This window comes from Marmota monax, unplaced genomic scaffold (assembly GCF_021218885.2).
Source record: "Marmota monax isolate L192 unplaced genomic scaffold, Marmota_monax_Labrador192_F-V1.1 WCK01_AAM20220418_F8-fsc00004, whole genome shotgun sequence".
NCBI lineage: Eukaryota > Metazoa > Chordata > Mammalia > Rodentia > Sciuridae > Marmota > Marmota monax.
Window position 1 is genome coordinate 28,097,063 of NW_026692881.1, and position 19,741 is coordinate 28,116,803.

The following is a 19,741-nucleotide window of genomic DNA, read 5'->3' on the forward strand; positions in this document are numbered from 1 at the left end:
AGAGACAAACAGAGACATAATCTCTGTGAGATGCTAACTATGGATCCAACACTGTGCTAAGTGCTTTTTATATGTGAAATCTTTAATTTTTAAAAGATTCCATGAAGTCAGAATTATCCATTTCATTCTGTTGATGAGGAAATAGACTCAGAGGGGGACTGCGGTTGTGGCTCAGTGGTAGAGCACTTGCCTTACGTGTGTGAGGCCCTGGGTTTGATTCTCAGCACCGCATACAAATAAATAAAATAAAGGTCCATTGACAACTGAAAATTTAAAAATATATAGACTCAGAGAATCTAAGTAACTTTGCAAGACCCAGGCAATGGATGCAGAGCAGAGCTGATTAGATCCCAACTATTCTAATGAGGATGAGAAGGATTAAAATGAAAGACAATGTATTTTCATTGAAAGGTGATTTAACAGGATAAAACTTATTAACACCTTTTTCCTAACAAATACATAAACATACTAAGGCCCTTTGGTGGCCAAACACCACTCAGCAGGTCTCAGGGTGGCCATTCAAGCAACCTACTCACTGTTATGAACTGTTGGATGGCTACGCCAGGGGCTGTGCCCTGCACCACCCTGTTGATGAAATACCCCATCACGGATGAGGGAGCAGCTAGCTCTTCCTGGAAACCATTGGCATGTATGAGGGTGTTAGAGAAGCCAAGCTTCTGTTTTCTCATCTAGTACAAAGGAATCCTTCCTACCCTCCCCAGGAAGATGTTGGTAAGATATGGATGGGTGGGAATCGAAGAAATTGTTTCAGTGGTAGTCACTGCAGAAGGTCAAGGTTGGGTTGGCACTGTCCTCAATAAGAGTTATTGTGACTATGGTCCAAAGTCTCCCAGGACTTTTTTTTTTATTTGTTTGCTTTTATTTTTTGGTGTTAGATACCTGAAACACCAAGGGCAGTTCTGTGCCAAGCCACAAGAAGAATGAAAGCCCAGGACTTCCCCTGGGGCACCAGCTTCCATTTGAATTTGAGGCAGTAAAATCTTCCCAACAGTTATAGTTTGAGAACTTCCTGCTGGTTCACATTTCAAACAGAGCTCACACTTAATCCCCAACCTGGCACCAGAGCTCACATTGAACAGGTGGACTGCAGGAGACCCAGGGACAAGGCACTTTCCGGAGAGCTGGACCAGCTTCCAGTAAGTACTCTGTAATGTTACTGGTTTGGATTCTCAAGACTATTGTGATTTGGAAGCTCATTACCATGGAGCAGTTGCAAAATTGAAAATCAAAAATTGGAAATTTTTCAATTGAGGCATCTTGCTTTTATGAGCTTTTTTTCATAATCTTCTTGGGCTGTACAGAGGGAAATAAGACCTCTTGGTATCATAGTCCACAAATCCCAAGTGACACTATAATGAACAACTGAGGCAATGAATATGGAGTGCTGTTCCTGAGTGAGACTGAAGAGATGAATGGAAAGGTTTTCCTACTTTTTTTTTTTTGGGGGGGGGGTGTTGCGGAGCCAGCAACAAGAAATGCAGACAAACCTAGGGAATGATTTCATTCTTTTTCCTTGGATAGAAAGGACAAAGTGGTGAAGATTGACTTTCAAGTTGGGAGGCTGGCTCAGCTTCTTTTTAATTGTGTGCTCTAAGGCAAGTTGTTTACTCTTTCTAATAACTGTCTCCTTGTCTGTCACTTGGTATTATATCATTGTAAAAAGAATATAAGCTTCACAGTAGTGTGATGAGGCTCTATAAACATATTGCTTACAAGTTCCTGCTATAATCAATAAATACAGCGATTATTAAGCAATCATAGAATATCAGAGCTGGAAAGGACCTGAAAACTAGCATCTATTGAGCTCCTAATATCTACTGAGTGCTCTCTTCAGATTATTTCAACTGAGGCTCACAGCAATTCTAGAAGGGTGACATTATGCCATCCACTTTACAGATGAAGAAATGGAGGCATGTAGGGGTACTGTCATATATTCAAGATCACATCTCTCATAACTGATGGGGATGAAATTGAAACCCAATCTCCACTGTTAACCCACTAAACCATCAAACCCTGCAGCCTTATCTGTCATCCCATTTTGTAGTTGGTGAGAGAAGAGGGAGGAGTGGTCCCCACAGGTGACTTTGGAGCTCTTCACAGACCCTGGAAGCCAGAGATGTCCTTCAAAGCACACTTTGCTATTCACGGTACACAGGAGAGTGGAAGTCATCAGGAGTGTACTTGAGCATCAATCAGGTGCCCTGAGGGGGCTCCACAGGAGAACTAGGTGCAAGTTACCTTACTCTTCCTCTCTCAAATGCAGTATTCCATTTGTAAAACAGGCCACCTCCAAAAGAACAGTTCTGAGACACAAAAGAAACAGCACTCAGTGTGCAGGCATTAAGCACCCTGCCCCTGGGCTCCCTGGATGCCACCTGCTCATTCTGAGCTCTGGTGGCAGGGTGAGATTAAGTACAAACTCTGAAATGTGAACCTACAGGAAGTTCTCAACCTGCTATCCTTGGAAGGATTTTACTCTTGACCTTTATCAACAAGACAGGCTTTAAAACTAGTGACATATTTTATCAGAAGAAATGATGTGGAGCTTTTGGACAAATAATAACCCCCAAACAGCTTGAAGCAAACACGGTGCTTTAAAATATGTCAAACAGAGCTCGTCACTTCTGTACAGTCCTCCCAGCTGAGCTTGAACTCCATTGCTCACGTGGGAGGGCAACTGAGTCTCACGTGCATGGGTGGCTAGAAGGATGACAGGCTGGAAACCATCCATTCCTAATAATTACGCAGGCATGGATAGCCTAGAATTGGAAAGAAGCTCATGAATTTAATACCAAATCTCAGGGGTAATTTTTTTTAATATTGTCCCTGCTTTGAGGGGGACGGGCAAAGTTTCAAGTAGTTTATATCATTCTTCTTCCTTGTACAGAACTGATATTCAGGGAACAAAGGCCTCAATAGTGTGGCTTTCTCCCCAGGCATTGCACAGAGTAGAGTGTGTCCATCGGACCAGGCAAGGGACAAGGGCATTGTTCTTCAACATACATTTGCACATGCCCCAGAAATTCGCTCAAATCATCACTACTGTTATTGCACAAGATACCCCAAGAAAGACAATTTCCCCAGGCAGGATAGGTGTGATTTTAGGATTTGGGAAATCTCCCCCACTGGTCTTCAAATAGCTCTTCCACGCATCTGACAAAACACCAAAAGGATGCTGTGAGGACATGTCTTAATCTTAAGATGTTCCTCTCTGTCATTCAGAGATGAGTCATTTCTACTTTTGGAGGAATGAATAAGTTTATGCTGAAGAAAGGGAGATCAGGAGGGGGGTGCCCATGGCAGTGGGAGGCCCTGCGTCTTCTCCCCAGTTCACCCCGGCTGCCCTGGCCTTGCTCGCTAGTTTCCCTTGGGAGAAGGCAAGTCCCTGTCATGGAGAAGGGCTTCTTTCTTTTCCAATCTTTCCTCTCCTCAGCAGTGCTTCCTCACCCGCATTCTGTGGACTCCTGCCCTCTGCCCTGTTCTTATCACTTCTCCTTGGTGTTGCTGTCACCCAGGGCTCTCTAGTCAGAAATGCTCTTGACACAGGGACAAAAAAAGCCCAGGAAAGACGGCTCCTTCAGTCACCTTTCCAACACGTCCACAGACCACCCACTTGGTAAGCACAAGTGCATGGCTATCACCAGCTTCAGGGATAAGGAGGAAAGTATTAAAGGAATGAAAAGGGGACATCTCAGAACCCGTCTCCCCAGCATTTGTGAGCACCATCCTGATACTCAGTGCTTCTGTGGCTGCTGGAAGGGGCATACAGTCGTTTGGAGACCAACTGACACTTTACCCTTCTTTTTGACAGGTGAGAACAGACGGCCATAATGGAAACCAAATCTCCAAAGAGTCCAGGTACCTGGGGGCATAATTTCAAAAGGAAAAAAAAATCTTTTTATCAAAAATGAAAAACAAATCCAATCAAGCTAACCAGGATACACACATGGGTTTCAAATGGGGGAATAAAGGGTGGGCATTCTGGGATCATGGTTCTTGGTTTGGAGAATGTAGCACAAACTTTGGATTTCACTTAATTATCTTGTAAGAGCTGACGTGTCTAGAAATTTCACATTTTGTGATTTTTCATGGGCCAAATGTTCCATTTGTTACTTGGAGACAGTGCTCATAACAAACGATGGCCCAGCAAAAACAGGGGTGGATTTCCCTAATTTTGCATGAAACTCTCATTACAGAAACTGCCTAGATTGTTATGAAGCTTGTTATGAAGGTAGCTCAGGTACATTATTCTATTATCATGGCTTCTATTCACATAATCCATTATAGGTGAGTGGTTAGAAGAACAGAGTTCAGGATCAAATAACTAGGAAACCAAATTCTTCCATTAACTAAAACATATTTACAAAGAACCTATTACTCTAAGTATGTGTGCTTCATATTGTGTGTGATATGCCAGTAAATTAATAATAGAGTTATTGCACTTAAGGAGTTTATCATTTCACTGGAAAGTTAAGAGAAGCACCCGCAAGTAGCTTTACTGGAAAACACAGGCTAGCACATGCAGTCAGGCTTTGCTGTGATCAGGAAATAGGGACAAAATGCTGTGGAATCAGAAGAAGAAAAAAATGTGTAAAGAGTTGTAGAAATCCAGAGAAGATTTATGGAGAAGGCATTTGAGCTGAAACTTTCAGGATGGGCAGGGTCTTAAAAGAGATTGAAAAAGAAAACACATCTCAGCAGAAGAAATGGCAGGAATAAAAGCAGTGAAGTCACTCAGAGGCAGGATGTGTCAGACAAGAACGGGATTCTAAGGTAGGTCAGGGGAGGATAGAGGAGGAGGACACAGAAGGGCAGCACCACACGGGGCCAGACATTGACCCCATCTGACCGGGAAACCTCAAAGTATTTGGAGCATGGACCTGGCATGGTCATGAATTTTAGATTGGTCATATTTTTAATAGCTTTATTATCATCTATTACAATTGTCATGCAATAAACTGCAAGTATTTAAAGTATACTATCTGAACCAGGCGCGGTGGCACACACCCGCCACTGGGAAGGTGAAGGCAGGAGCGTCTCCAGTTCAAAGCCAGCCTGGGCAACTTAGTGAGCCGATCCTGTCTTAAAATAAAACAAAAAGGGCTGGGGATGTTATTCAGTGGTGAAGTCCCCCTGGGTTCAATCCCTAGTATACCACAAAATAAATAAACAAACAAAAGAATGAAATGAAGTGTAATACCACAATAAGTTTTTAAATATATTTCTTAGTTGTAGATGGACACAATACCTTTATTTTATTTATGTAATTTGTATGTGGTGCTGAGGATCAAACCCAGTGCCTCACACATGTTAGGCAAGTGCTCTACCACTGAGCTTCAACCCCAGTCCCCCATGATAAGTTTTTTTTAAAATTATATTTAATTTTTAAAATTTGTTCTACTTAGTTGTACATCACAGCAGAAGGCATTTCAATTCATTGTACACAAATGGAGTGCAACATTTCAATTTTCTGGTTGTACACGGTATAGAGAATCACCTTTTGTGCAAGGATAATGATGTCCATCTCATTCCACCATCTTTCCTACGCTCATAACCCCTCCTACCCTCCCCTTTGCCCAAAGAGCCTCTATTCTTCCCATGCTCCCCATCATAGATCAGCATCCACTAATCAGAGAAAGCATTTGGCCTTTAGTGTTTGGGGATCGGCTTATTTCACTTAGCATAATATTCTCCAACTCCACCCATGTACCTGAAAATGCCATAATTTTATTCTCTTTTAATGCCGAGTAATATTCCATTATGAGTATATACCACAGTTTCTTTACCGTGATAAGTTCTGACAGATGCATTCACCTGGGAAACCATCAAGATAGTGAACATAGCCATCATCCTCAAAAGTTTTCTTAGGCCTGTTTGTAGTTCTTCCCTCCAGCACACAGTACTGCCTCCACCTCCAGCTCTGCCTGTCTTTGGATTTGCCTGAGTTTTACACAAATGGAGTCATATAGTACCTTCTTATAATGTATAAAGTCTGACTTCTTCCACTCAGCTTAACTCTTTGGCGATTCACCCACAGTGTGGCATGTATTAATAGTTTTTCCCTCTTATTGAGTAATATCCCCGTTCCATGGATGTGCCGTACTTTATTACCTACTGTCAATATTACCTATTGACAAAATGGTTGGGTTAGTTTCAGCCTTTGCTTATTACAAAGAAAGCTGATATGAGCATTTGTCTATAAATTTTTAAAAAATCATATATCTATTTTACCTAGTAGAATGAAGGAATGAGATGATAAGAAGAGGTTTATTTATTTTTTCCAAATTTATTTGTTTGATTTCTTTAAAAAAAAAGCTTTATTGAGGTATAATTGACATACAATAGGCAGACAGGTTTCGGTTAACAATTTCACAAGTTTTGACATGTGTATGTACCTGTGAAGCCACCACCCAATCAAGATAATGCACCTATCCGTCAACCCCACAAGCTTTCTCATCCATTGTCTCCCACTCTTCCACTCACACACATTTCCCCAGACAACCACTGCTCTGTTTTTTCCATATATAAACTGGAATATTCTAGAATTTTATATAAATATAAAAAAATAAATATATATACATTTTTAAATATTATTTTTTAGTTGTAGTTGGAAAAGAATGCCTTTATTTTATTTATTTTTATGTGATCCTGAGGATCGAACCTAGGGCCTCAAATGTGCTAGGTGAGCGCTCTACTGCTGAGCCACAACCCCAGCCCCATATAAATTTTACATAAATATCAACATGCAGTATCAACAAGTCATCTGGATTCTTTCACTCAGCATGATTCTTTTGAGATTCATCTCTGCTGTGGCATATATCAATAGTTTGTTCCCTTTAATTCCCCAATAGTATTCAGTTGTATGGGCACAGTACAATTTGTTAATCCAGTCACCTGTAGGTGGACATATAGATTGCTTCCAGTCTATAGGTATTACAAGTAAAACTCTATGAACATCCATGATAAATCTTTGCATGGTTGCATTTCCTTTGGAGTGGAATAGCCTTTTAACTTTTTAAAACAGATTTTAAAGAAAAATTAAATGAGGGCTAGGGATGTGGCTCAAGTGGTAGCGCGCTCGCCTGGCATGCGTGCGGCCCGGGTTCGATCCTCAGCACCACATACAAACAAAGATGTTGTGTCCACCGAAAAATAAATAAATAAATATTTTTTTTAAAAAAAAGAAAAATTAAATGAACTATTTTCTTCTATTTTTTGTAACACTGGGGACCGAACCCAGGGCCTTGTGCATGCTAAGCAAGTGCTCTACCACTAAGCCCCACATCCTGAGCCCTAAATTAACCATTTTAAAGGAAATAATTTGATGGCAGTTAGCATATTCACAATGTTGTGCAGCCACCCCTTCTATACAATTCTAAAACATGACCTCACTCCTGGATTAAAGCCTTCACCCAACTGAGCAGTGTCTCTCTCTGTTCTGCCTTCTCCTTAGTCCCTGTCGAGCACCAATCTGCATTCTAGCTCTAGGGATTTATGTATTCAGGACACGTCAAAGAAATACAGTTATACAGTATGTGACTTTTTGTTTCTGGCTGCTTTGTTTCTGTAAAATGTTTTTAATGTTCATCCATGTTAAAGCATTTATCACTACTTCATTCCTTTTATGACTTGGTAATTTTCCATCATATATATATTCCACAAATTGTTTATCCAGGCACTCCATGATGGACATTTGAACTGTTTCCATGGTTAGCTCTTGTGAACAGCACTGGATATAGCATATGTGTAGGTGTCCTTGTTTGAGTGCCGTTTTAATTCTTTTGACTTTATGCTTAAGATTGGAATTGAGGGGGTCATATAATAATGATGTGCTTAACTTTTTAAGGAACTACCAAATTGTTTCCCACGATGCCTGAACCATTTTGCATTTCACCAGTGGCATCGGAGGGGTCAAATTTCTCCATATCTTCACCGGACACTTACTTTCCACCATAATCATTACTAATGTAGCCATCTCGGCAAGCACAAAATGGTTTCTCATTGTTCCCACTTCGTGTCGGACAAATTTTTGTGTGTTTATTAGCATTTGTATATCTTCTTCAGAGAAACGTCTATTCAAGTCCTTTGTCCATTTTTTTTAAATAGGGTTGTTGTTTTAGTTATTGCATTTAAGAGTACTATATTAAGCCCCTATCAGATATCTGCTTTGCAAATATTTACCCATTATTCTGTAGGTTCTTTGTTCACTTTTTTGATAATGTCTTTTGATATGAATAAGTGTTTAATTTTGACGAGATCCAATATACCTATTTTTTGTTGCTTTTACTTTTGGTGTCATTTCTAAGAATCTGCTGTTAAATCCAGCACCATGAAAATTTATGTATTCTCCTAGGAATGGTATGGTTTTAGCTCTCAAATTAAGGTCATTGGTTTTTGAGTTAACTTTTTTGTTTGATAAGATGTATAAGTCTAACTATATATTTTTTCATGTGTGGATTTCCAGTTGTCCTAGCACAATTTGTTAAAGAGATCATCATCTCCTCATCAAATGGCCTTGGTCATTGATGTGTGGGTTGTTGTTTTTTTTTTTTTTCCTGGACTCTCAACTCTATTATACTGGTCTGTATATTTATCTTTGCACCAGAACCATGATTTTGATTTCTGTAGTGTTGTATTAAGTTTTGAAATTGGGAAGTCTGAGTTCTGTCTATTCTTCATCAAGATTGTTTTGGCAATTCAATTGGAATTCCAATTGAGGATTGCCTTTTCCATTTCTGCAAAGAAGTCACTAAAATTTTGATAAGGAATGTGTTGAAATTTTAGATTGCTTGGGATAGTATTAACATGTTAAAAATGATAAGTCTTCCAATTCATGAATGTGGGATTTTTTCTTTTTTTTTTTTTTTTGTTGTTGTTTTCTTTAATTTCTTTCAGCAATGTGTCGTAGTTTCCAATGTACAAATACTTTACCTTCTTAATTAAATTTACCCCTAGATATTTTATTTATTTATTTTGGATTCTACTGTAAATGGGATTACTTTCTTAATTTTATTTTCAGATTATTTATTGCTGGCTTATAGAAATAAGACTAATTTTTGTGCTGATCAAGTAAGCTACTGAATTTTCTCCTGAAGCTTTTTTTTTTTTTTTCAAATTTACTATATGAGGGTTTCTATATAGATTCATGTAATCTCATAATAGAGATAGTTTTACCTCTTCCAATTTGGATGCATTTAATTTATGTTTCTTGCCTAATTGCTCAGGATAGACCTTCTTATACAATGTTCAAGAGCAAAGCTGAAAATGGGGATTTGGGGTTGTTGTTGCTTCTGACTTTAGAGGAAAAGCTGTCAATCTCTGATGCTGTTTATAGTTTGGGGGTTTTTTGTTTATTTGTTTTGTTTTTTTAATAGATGTCTTGCATTAGGTTGAGGAAATTTTCTCCTTGTCCTAGTTTGCCACGAGTTTCTGTCAGGAAAAAGGATGCTAATCTCATAAAAAGAGTTGGGAATATTCCCTCCTCGTCAATATTTAGAAGATTTTGTGTATAATTGGTCTTATTTATTCCTTAACTGTTTGGAGGAAGTTACAATTACAACCACTTAGACCTCAAATTTTCCTTATGTGAAGGTATTTAACTACAATTCCAAGTTCTCAAATAGATATAGGGGCTATTTAGATTATCTATTTCTTCTTCAGTGATCTTTATTAGTAGATGTATTTTGAGAAATTTTTCAATTCACCTAAGTTTTCAAATTTACTGAAATAAAGTTGATCATAATATTTCTTTATTATCTTCTTCCTCTCAGTAGAATCTGTAGTTAGGTTCCTTCTTTTCTCCTAATATTGATCATCTGTGTCTTCTCTCTGTTTTTCCAGATGTATCTTGCTAGATAGGAGTTGGCTAATGTTGATATTTTCAAAAAGATCAACTTCTGGTTTCTTTGACTTTCTCCACTGTCTTTCAGTTTTCTGTCATTGAATTTCAGTTTGATATTTATTTCCTTTCCTTTCTTTAACTTATATTTAATTAATTCAGTGTTTTCAAGAGTCTTAGTGTGGAAGCTGAGCTAACTGACTTGAGATCTTGATCTTTTCTACTGTAGGCATTTAGTGCAATAAAATGTCTCCTAAATACTTTTTAGTGGCATCCAAAAAAAATCTGATTTATTGTGCTTTAATTTTCATCCAATACAAAAAGTGTCTTCTTTGATCCAGGAGTTATTTATTTCAGGAAATTTTATGGTGGAAATTTTCTTCTATGGTGGAATGAGATGGACATCATTACCCTAAGTACATGTATAAAGAGAGGAATGGTGTGAATATACTTTGTATACAGCCATAGATATGAAAAATTGTACTCTATATGTGTATATGAATTATAATGCATTCTGCTGGCACATAAAACAAATTAGAATAAAAAATAAATTAAATAAATAAAATTTTTTATTGATTTATAATTTGATTGGAAATTATACTCTGGGAACACAATTTCATAACTCGAATGTTTTTAAATTTACTGAGACTTAAATTTACAACTCAGATTGAGTCTATCTTGGTAAATATTGCCAGTACCCCTGAAAAGAATGTGTATTCTGTTGTTGTTGAGTGAAGTGTTCTGTATTGTATAATATCACTCAGGATAAGTTGGCTGATAATGTTGTTCAAGTCTACTATATCCTTGCTCAGTTTTTATTTATTTGTCTTCTCAGTTATAACGAGAGGAGTATTTAAGTCTCTCAGTATATTGTAAATATGTCTATTTTTCCTTAAGTTTTATTAGGTTTTGCTTCAGGTATTTTGAAGCTCTGTTATTAGTTGCATATATGTTTAGGATTGTTATGTTCTATTATGATTAATTGAACCCATTATTATTATGAAATTACCTTCTTTATCCCTGGTAGTATTCTTTGTTTTGAAATCTCCACTGATATTAATACAACCATTGCAACTTTTGGCTGTGTTAGCATAGTGTATCTTTTTTCTATGATGCTCCTGCATCAGCCTCCCAAGTATTTGGGATTACAAGTGTGCACTGCCCACTCATCTTTGTATTGATATTTGTTTTCTATTTGTCTTTTTTTTCCCTTTGTTTTCTCCTCTTGTCCTTTCTGCCTTCTTTTGGATTAGCTGAGAATTTCAATAATTCTCTTTTATCTTCCTTATTGGCTTATTAGTTATCATTATGTGATTTATTATTTTAGTGATTACTTTAGGGCTTATGTACATTTTTAACATATTATAATCTAACTTTAAGTGATTTTATACCAATTCAAAAATAATACAAGAACTTTACAAAAGTGCATTTCCATTTTTCCCTCCTGGACTTTATGCTGCTATTGGAATGCATTTTATTTATATCTATTATAATGTGCACAATCATTGTTAGTTTTGTTTAATAATCAATCTTTTTTTTTTTTTGTAGTGCTAGGGATTGAACCCAGGACCTTGTGCATATGAGGCAAGCACTCTACCAACTGAGCTATATCCCCAGCCCCTCAATGGGTTTTTTAATGTGTTAAAGAATAAGACCAAAGCTCACATATTTACCTTTGTAGTTACCATTTCAGTATTCTTCATTCCTTTTATAAATTCAGATTTCCATCTGGAAGATTTCCTTCTGCCTGAATGACTTCCTTTTACATTTTTATAGTGCAACCCTCCTGGTGATGAATTCTTTCAGCACTGCATATATGAAAATGTCTTAAAATTTTTTAAAAGATATTTTTAAAAAATTTTAAGACATTTTTTAAAAGATATTTTTGCTGCATAGAGAATTCTGGATGACAGTGTTTCTTTCATTACTATAAGTACATTGTTCTATTTTTCTTGTTTGCATTGTTTCTGACTAGAAATCAGTATCATTGTTCCTGATCCTTGTTCTGTATACATCATGTCTTTTTTTCCACTAGTTGCTTTTAAGATTTTTTTCCTTTATCACTGGTTTTGAGTAACTTGATTTTGATCTGCCTTAGTGTATTTCCTTGTATCTTGTGTTTCATATGGTTGGGGCTCATTGACTTGCTTGGATCTTGGGATTTATAGTTTTAAGTTTGTAGAATTTATAGCATTATTTCTTTGAATATTTTTTCTGTCTTCCTCCCCCACTTTAAGAAACTCCAATTACTTGTATATTAGTTCACTTGAAATTTTTCCCAACATTCTGGGGTTCTTTTTATGTTTTTAAATTCTTTTTTTTTTTTTTTTACTTTCTGTTTATTTTGATAGTCCCTATGCTTTGCCTTAAACTCATTTATTTTTTTCTTCTACAATGTTCACTCTCTGTTTCTCCTACCCAGTGTATTTCTTTTTCCCCTAAAGACATTGTCATTTTCATGTCAAAAAGTTCATTTTGGGTATTTTTAAATTTTCTATCTCTACCCAATTTCTTAAAAATGCAGTGATAATAACTGTTTCAGCGATCTTCTCTGCCAATTCTAACATCTGTGTCAGCTCTCAGTCTGTTTTGATTGTTTGGTTATGCTCTTCATCACAGTCATTTTTTTCCTGCCATTTTTGCATGCCTGGTAATCTGGACTGATTGCCAGACTTTGCAAATTGTACCTTATTGGGTAATATATAAATATATATATATATATATATATATATATATATATATATATATATATATCCTATAAATCTTGATCTTTGTTCTGGGATGCAGTTAAGTTTCTTGGAAACAACTTGGTCCTTTTAAGACTTGTTTTTATGATTTGTTAGGTGAGTTTGGCACAGTCCTCAGTCTAGGGATAATTATTCCTCAGGACTTTACCTAATGTCCTGTAAATTATAAGTAAATTGTAAGTCTTTCCAGTATGGCTGAAAGGAATGGGCGCTTTTGCTGACCCTGTGTGAACATTGAACACTGTTCCTTCTGATCTTTTCTAATGGTTCTTTCCCTGGCCTCAGGTAGATTCGGCACACCCTTGTGCTAATTACTATTCTTGAATATTTGAGGACTCTGTGTTGCCCTTTGGTCTAGCAAACCAAAGAAAAGCCACTTGCTATTAAAAGCAGGTGGTGAATATGATTAAATCAAGAAGCTACTCATACATTAACTGTTCTCTGTAAGTATTGGAATTATAAGCATTTTTAGTTTTTTCTGTGTTCTAAGATGTTTACAAGAAATATGTACTACTTTCATTATTTAGAAAACCAAAGTATTGTTTAAATAGTTTTTTAAGTGATTGGTTTTACTTTCACATTCAAGATATAAGTCTAGTTTGTACCTGGCTTTGGAAATTTGAGAGCGTCTTTATTAAGTGAAAACAGAATCAAGATTCTGTAGTACATATGTTGGGATCAGCATCCTAGTGTCCAGTTATTCTGGTGAGCAGCTGTCCTGAATTTTCCTCTCTCCCCAAGTTCTGCAGACACTCCACCTGCCCCTCTCCCCCACCCCCCCAAAAAAAAGCACTTTTGCCACCTCATTTTTAATAGCAGGTGGTTAACTTTTATTTGCAAACAAAAGGGAGGTACAGAATTATCTTGCTCCTGCAATGGGAATGGTGACAAACCTGTGCTCACACCTAGAGAGTCAGTGACATATTCCAGAAACAGAACCAGATGGGGGTGAGCAGGACAAAGGTACCTCGAAGCATCCTTTGAATGACAGCCCCAGCCGTGGATGAGGAAGAGTCACACACTTGCTCCTTTTTTTTCTTGGGCTGACATAGGAGAATCTTTTGAGTAACTGAATGATTTGAAGACCTTTCCAGAAATAAACAGTGTTATCTGATTGAAGCAGTTCTCTTCTGAAATTTATGAGAGAACAAACTGAGTCTTGTTCACTTTCTTTTATTAGGCAAGCAACTTACATTTTATTATGAAAATGAAGTCTATAAACAAGATTACTTTATTAAGTCACCACCTCCTCAGCTTTTCTCCTCCGCAGTAAGTATTCCCTACAGATTAACAAGCCTCCCACCAGCACCATGAGCATTTTTTAAATGCTCTCTCTTTCTCTGAGATTTAACTGAGATGCAAAACTTCTTCTTCTTCTTTTTTTTTCTTCACCTTTCAGACCTCTTGGAAAAAGCGTTTTTGTGTCCTGTCAAAGAATGGGGAAAAGGGTCTTACTCTTTCCTATTACAAAGACCATCACCAACGAGGTTCCCTCGAAATTGATCGGTGTGTATCCAGAGCAAGGAAATTTATAACACATCTTATCAAGTCAGATACTAACAAGTTGCATGTAAATTTAAACTTAAATCATTGACAGAGGAACTATGGACTTTAATCCTATTATGATATTTGAAAGGGAACTAAAATTATGAACACTTAAGAGTAAAAGATAGTTAAATGTTCATTCATATTATGTTACAGATGATAAGTCTTTAATTAATAAGCATTCATTTGGAAAGGATTTTCACTTAATTTGTGGATGGGAGGGAGAAGATGAAATTTGCCATTTTATAAAGCCAAGATGGGTTTTAAAAAAAATTTAGGTTAACTTTTTTGGTCTTCTATTTTCAAAAAAGTATGTACAAGAAAACAACTTGAAAAGATGATTTGTTCCCCTTCTCAGTGGCGCACACCTGTAATCCCAGTGGCTCAGGAGGCTGAAACAGGAGTACTGAGAGTTCAAAGCCAGCCTCAGCAAAGGAGAGGCTCTAAGCAACTCAGTACCCTGTCTGTAAATAAAATACAAAATAGGGCTGGGGATGTGACTCTGTGACCAAGTGCCCCTGAGTTCAATTCTTGATACCAAAAAACAACAAAACAAAACAAACAAAAAAGATGATTCGTGAACTCAAGAATCCAACTGAGCTAGGTACAGTGGCATATGCCTGTAATCCCAGTGACTCTGGAGGCAGAGGCAGGAGGATCACAAGTTCAAAGCCAGCCTCAGCAACTTAGCGAGGCCCTAAGCAACTTAGTGAGACCCTGTCTCAAAATAAAACATTTTAAAAAAGGAGAGAGGGATCTGGCTCAGTGGTTAAGCACCCTAGGGTTCGATCCCTAATACAAAAAAAAAAAAGGAAACATCATCTTTTGAATTAAATTTCAGGCCAAACACAGTGTTTCAATTAATGATGAACCAGATTCAAAGTGCACATTTATTTTCTAAAAAAATAAAATAAAATAATAATTCAAATAATAGCAATAATAATTCAAATTACTGGACGATCTTTAAAACATGGATCAAGCAGATTTTAAGTTTTATTCAAATATGCATCCTAATGTAAAACATTAGTCAGTTTTCTTCCTCATTTGGTAAGTACATTGGTTTAGTACTTTGTGTCTATATCTAACAGAAATGCCAGCGTCAACGTGGGTATAAATAGCCAGGAAAAGCTTCAATCTGTGCAGAAGATGTTTAAATGCCACCCGGATGAGGTGATGTCCATCAGAACCACTAACAGAGATTACTTCCTCATCAGCCACGACAGGTAGGCTGTAAGGAGCTAGAGTCGTCTCCTGGGTGTTAAGCAAAAGCAAACCGAAATCCAGAACATTTTAAACGATGTTTAAATCTCCAAAGCCATTCTGGCAGCCCTCGCTATACTAATTTCCAAAGGCTCTGTAACAAGGTGTCACAAACTAAGTGGCTTAGAAGAACAGAAATGTATCGTCTCACTGTTCAGGGGGCTAAGTGATGGAGATCAGAGTGTGGGCAGGGCCGTAGTCCCTCTGAAGGCTCCAGAGAAGGCTCTGTCCCAGGACTCTCTCCTAACTTCCTTTGGCTTGTAGCAGTGTGACTCCAGTCTTCACATGGTATTCTCCCGGTGTGCGTCTCTCTGTGTCTAAAGGTCCCCTGTTTGTAAGGACACCAGTCACATTGGGTTAGGAGCCACCTTTACTCCGGTATAACCTCATCTAAACTAAATATATCCGAAACAAGCCTATTTCCAAATAGGGTCACGATCTGAGGACTGGGAGTTAGAACTGGAATGTCTGTATCCTGGGCGGGGTTGGGGGATATGATCCAACCCATAATAGTCACTATTACCACAGATGCATCCCAAGTAAAAGGACCTAGTACAAGAATACCTGTATACGCTACCTGTATAAGGGAGGGACCGTGCTCACCCCCAAGGAGTCTTCTCTTTGAGGAGCAGCTCCTGTAGCTAGTGAAGGTGCCCACTGAAGTTTTGCACACTTTTAAATGCTAGGGGGTGAGGCCATGGTGAAGGGAAGAGGCTATGCCGAGAAGGCCGGGAATATCGAAGCATGTGGGACCTTGATCTCTTTTAGGTTGACCTAAAGATCCAGAGCTTTCTTTTAAACTGTTGTGCAAGTCAGCAGCAAAGAAGATGGGATTTATATACATTCTTTCAAACACGACTCTTCATGAAGACCTGCATTCCCTAAGGGGAAGCTCACTTGGATAGTTGTGCCAAAATGGCGCTGACAGGCTAGGAGGGCACTTGCTCCAGAACACCATAGAGCTGAAAGCCCCAAGCCCTGGGATTACTCCTCTTATTTTCTATTTCCCATTTTGTTACTCTGAGCTTTCCTCACTGGGGTGGCATGAGAAGTCCTTCCAGAGTGCAAATGGGGAGGAAGTGGGCCTCTGAAGCTACTGGCAAAAACATCCATATTTACCAGATAGCTGCTCCCATGGCCTATTCTAGCCACAGTAAAAGAATCCTCTGGTGAAGTGAATAGAGAGCCTACAGAATGGGAGCAAGTTTTTACCAGCAGCACATCAGACAGAGCAATAATCCATAGGATGTATAAAGAACTCAAAAATCTTAACTCCAAAAAAACAAATAATCCAATCAACAAATGGGCCAAGGAACTGAACTGACACTTCTCAGAAGATGATATACGATCAATCAACAAATATATGAAACCATGTTCAACATCTCTAGCAACTAGAGAAATGCAAATCAAAACCACTCTAAGATTTCATCTCACTGCAGTCAGAATGACAGCTATTAAGAATGCAAACAACAATAAGTATTGGTGGGGATGTGGGGGATAAGGCTACACTCTTACACTGCTGGTAGGACTGCAAATTGGTGCAACCAATAAGGAAAGCAGTATGGAGATTCCTTGGAAAACTGGGAATGGGAACCACCATTTGACCCAGCTATCCCACTCCTTGATTTATACCCAAAAGACTTAAAAACAGTCTACTGCAGGAACATAGCCACATCAATGTTTGTAGAAGCACAATTTACTATAGCTAAATTGTGGATCCAACCTAGATACCCTTCAGTAGATGAATGGATAAATAAAATGTGGTATATATATACAATGGAATATTATTCAGCATTAAAAGAAAATAAAATCATGGCATTTGCAGGTAAGTGAATGGAATTGGAAAATACTATGCTAAGTGAAGTAAGCCAATCCCAAAAAAACCAAATGCTGAGTGTTTTCTCTGATATAAAGATGCTGATTCTTAATGGGGATGGAGTGGAGGAGCATGGGAGGAATAGATGAACTTTAGATTGGGCAAAGGGGAGGGAAGGTGGGTATGGGAGTAGGAAAGACAGTGGAATGAGACTGATACCATTACCCTAAGTACACGGATGAAAACACGAATGGTGTGGCTGTACTTTGTGTTCAATCAGAGACATGAAAAATTGTGCTCTATAATATGAATTGAATTGCATTCTGCTGTCATATATAATGAATTGGAATAAATAAAATGATCCTCTGGTTCAAAATGAGTGACTTCAGGTGCTGCTTTGCCACATGTCAGCTCAAAGTTTGTTCCCATCAACAGGGAGAAGATTAGAGACTGGGTCTCTTTCATATCATCGTTTTGCCATGGTGTACAAGCAGCTCACCAGAACACCCAGGTGACTATCGTTAATAAAATAACAGACATCTAAATACGACCCTCTTTTAACAGAAATAATGGTAGCTTTTTCTTTCTCCTTGGCAACTGGCATTAATTCTAGAAATAAATAAGTGAGGAAATGTTATGTTTTATGATGAACAAAAGGAAAAAAATACTTTCATGTTTTGCAAGAGAGCTAAAATACGGACATTTCAAATGTTTGTTCTGGGGGGGACAGTGAAAGGAAAGGAAGAGATTTTTAATAGTAGCTAGAACTATACTATTTTCCATCATTGTTATTCAAGCTACGCAAGACATTCTCTTTTGAATGACTACATCTAGGGCGGTTTCTATAAAAATGTTTTTTCATCTATCTTGCATTTTAATATAATGCCAGTTGTATAAGGGCTGGTAGTTTAAAGTTTTTAGTTTGCTTCATAAGGGTCTTCGTCAATCTGCCAAGTCTTGTGTTGGTGCAGGCCTTGACAAATGGAACTTTGCTCTCTAGGTGTCTTTATTCACATATTTTCTAGATTGTTCTATGCTTACAGCAAAAGCCAAGATGCAGGAGAAAGCAAAGTCTGTCTATAAGTAAACTTGAATGATAGAGCAGAACGGGCAGGATTCAGAGGGAGATATGGCTGATAAGTTGAGGAAGCTCAGGGCCTCCCTCAAGGCCAGGCAGAGTGTCCTCGGGTTTGGGAACAGACTAGGAGCCAGCTGGCAGGATCAGCCTTGTCTTAGTGAGATAGCACTGGCCCGTGGCAGCCCAGCGCCCAGATAGTTGAGGAGGTGCTGAGGGAAGAGCCCACGGGAGGCTCTTCTTTCATTCCAGACAGAGACCAGCTGTGTCCTGATGATATTATTCCTTTCTCCTAAGCAGGAGGGACCCTCACTGGGTGATACAAGGCCGGCTTCCTACCCCAGCCCTGTCTTTGGTCCTTCCAGTGTGATGGAGGCTGTGAGCCCCACCTCGCCACGAAACAGCCTTCCAGACATGGTAAAAGAATCACCTTCTCTCTTGGGACCCTTCCCCTGCTCCCTCTGTCTGCGTTCCATTTACATGTCCTGGACACACATCTGGTATGCTGGCCTGCGGTCCCTCTGCTAAAGCCAAAGCCTGCTGGCCTGGCACCTTGCCACGCACAGGCACAAATGCCTCTGGGGAAAGTCTCCCTGTGATTTCTGACCGTCCAACCTGGGCTTCTCTTTTCTTACTGATTTCCTTCATTCACCTTCATGGGTCTTGCTTCTCACTATAACTGCTGTCACCTCGTCTTCGTTTCTGATGAAATCCATTCAAATGCTCATGAATTTCAGGGAGTGAGGTAAACGCACTGCCTCTTGAAAGCCACTCTCGATCTGCCCTCTGCTGCCTTGCCTTTCTGTCTCTACAGCTCTGGATCTCGGTCCTAAACAGGCTGCCCAGGTTTGCAGGGTACTGTTTCCTCCCCTAGAGACTTTCCCTCTCTGTGGGTCCCAACCATCTCTAAAGATGCACAGCCTCCCAGTGTATGGAGTTGGTAGCTCTTCAACTATTTATAAGCTTTTCATAGCGTGTCACACTCACCAGGCCAAACACCTCATCTCATTTATCCATTCAGTGAGTGGATACGGTCCTGTGAACCTTTTGAGCAAAGACCTCTTGCTTTTCACTCATGAGGTCTCCTTTTCCCCAGGGAAAACATTATTGATCACTTTGCCTTTTTATGCTGTTTAGATCCAGTGATTTTCTAACCAGCTCGAGTTAAGGATACCATAGTTTGTTGGTTTCTGTCATTGTTATTTAACCTACTTTCCCATTATCCCAGATATTAAAAATACATTCTATAATATAGAATTATATAATATAATCATATAATTATATTATAATAATTATGATATAATCTTGTTAATTAATATTAACTAATATAATAATATATAAGCTCTAGATTATGATTTCTTTGTCAGTTTGGCTGTAATATTCACAGCATTGAAAACTTGGGACTTAACAGATTAAGGGGGACCCTTTTTCACCCCCAG

General features: G+C 38.4%; 1 protein-coding gene across 2 annotated transcripts in view; it reads left to right on the top strand.

Annotated features, from left to right (window-relative positions):
- Positions 1 to 636: 636 nt before the first annotated feature.
- Positions 637 to 19,741, top strand: part of Plekhs1 (pleckstrin homology domain containing S1) — a 29,434-nt gene continuing 10,329 nt past the window's right edge. Inside the window, exons 1-8 of one of the 2 annotated variants that reach the window (XM_046450524.2) lie at positions 637 to 732; positions 897 to 1,157; positions 3,833 to 3,879; positions 13,787 to 13,875; positions 14,006 to 14,112; positions 15,240 to 15,374; positions 17,663 to 17,738; positions 18,600 to 18,719. In XM_046450524.2, coding sequence (XP_046306480.1) covers positions 3,852 to 3,879; positions 13,787 to 13,875; positions 14,006 to 14,112; positions 15,240 to 15,374; positions 17,663 to 17,738; positions 18,600 to 18,719 — 555 coding nt within the window. In that variant the 5' untranslated portion in view covers positions 637 to 732; positions 897 to 1,157; positions 3,833 to 3,851. The remainder of the gene's footprint in view (positions 733 to 896; positions 1,158 to 3,832; positions 3,880 to 13,786; positions 13,876 to 14,005; positions 14,113 to 15,239; positions 15,375 to 17,662; positions 17,739 to 18,599; positions 18,720 to 19,741) is intronic. The other variant, XM_046450525.2, reaches the window with a different exon arrangement.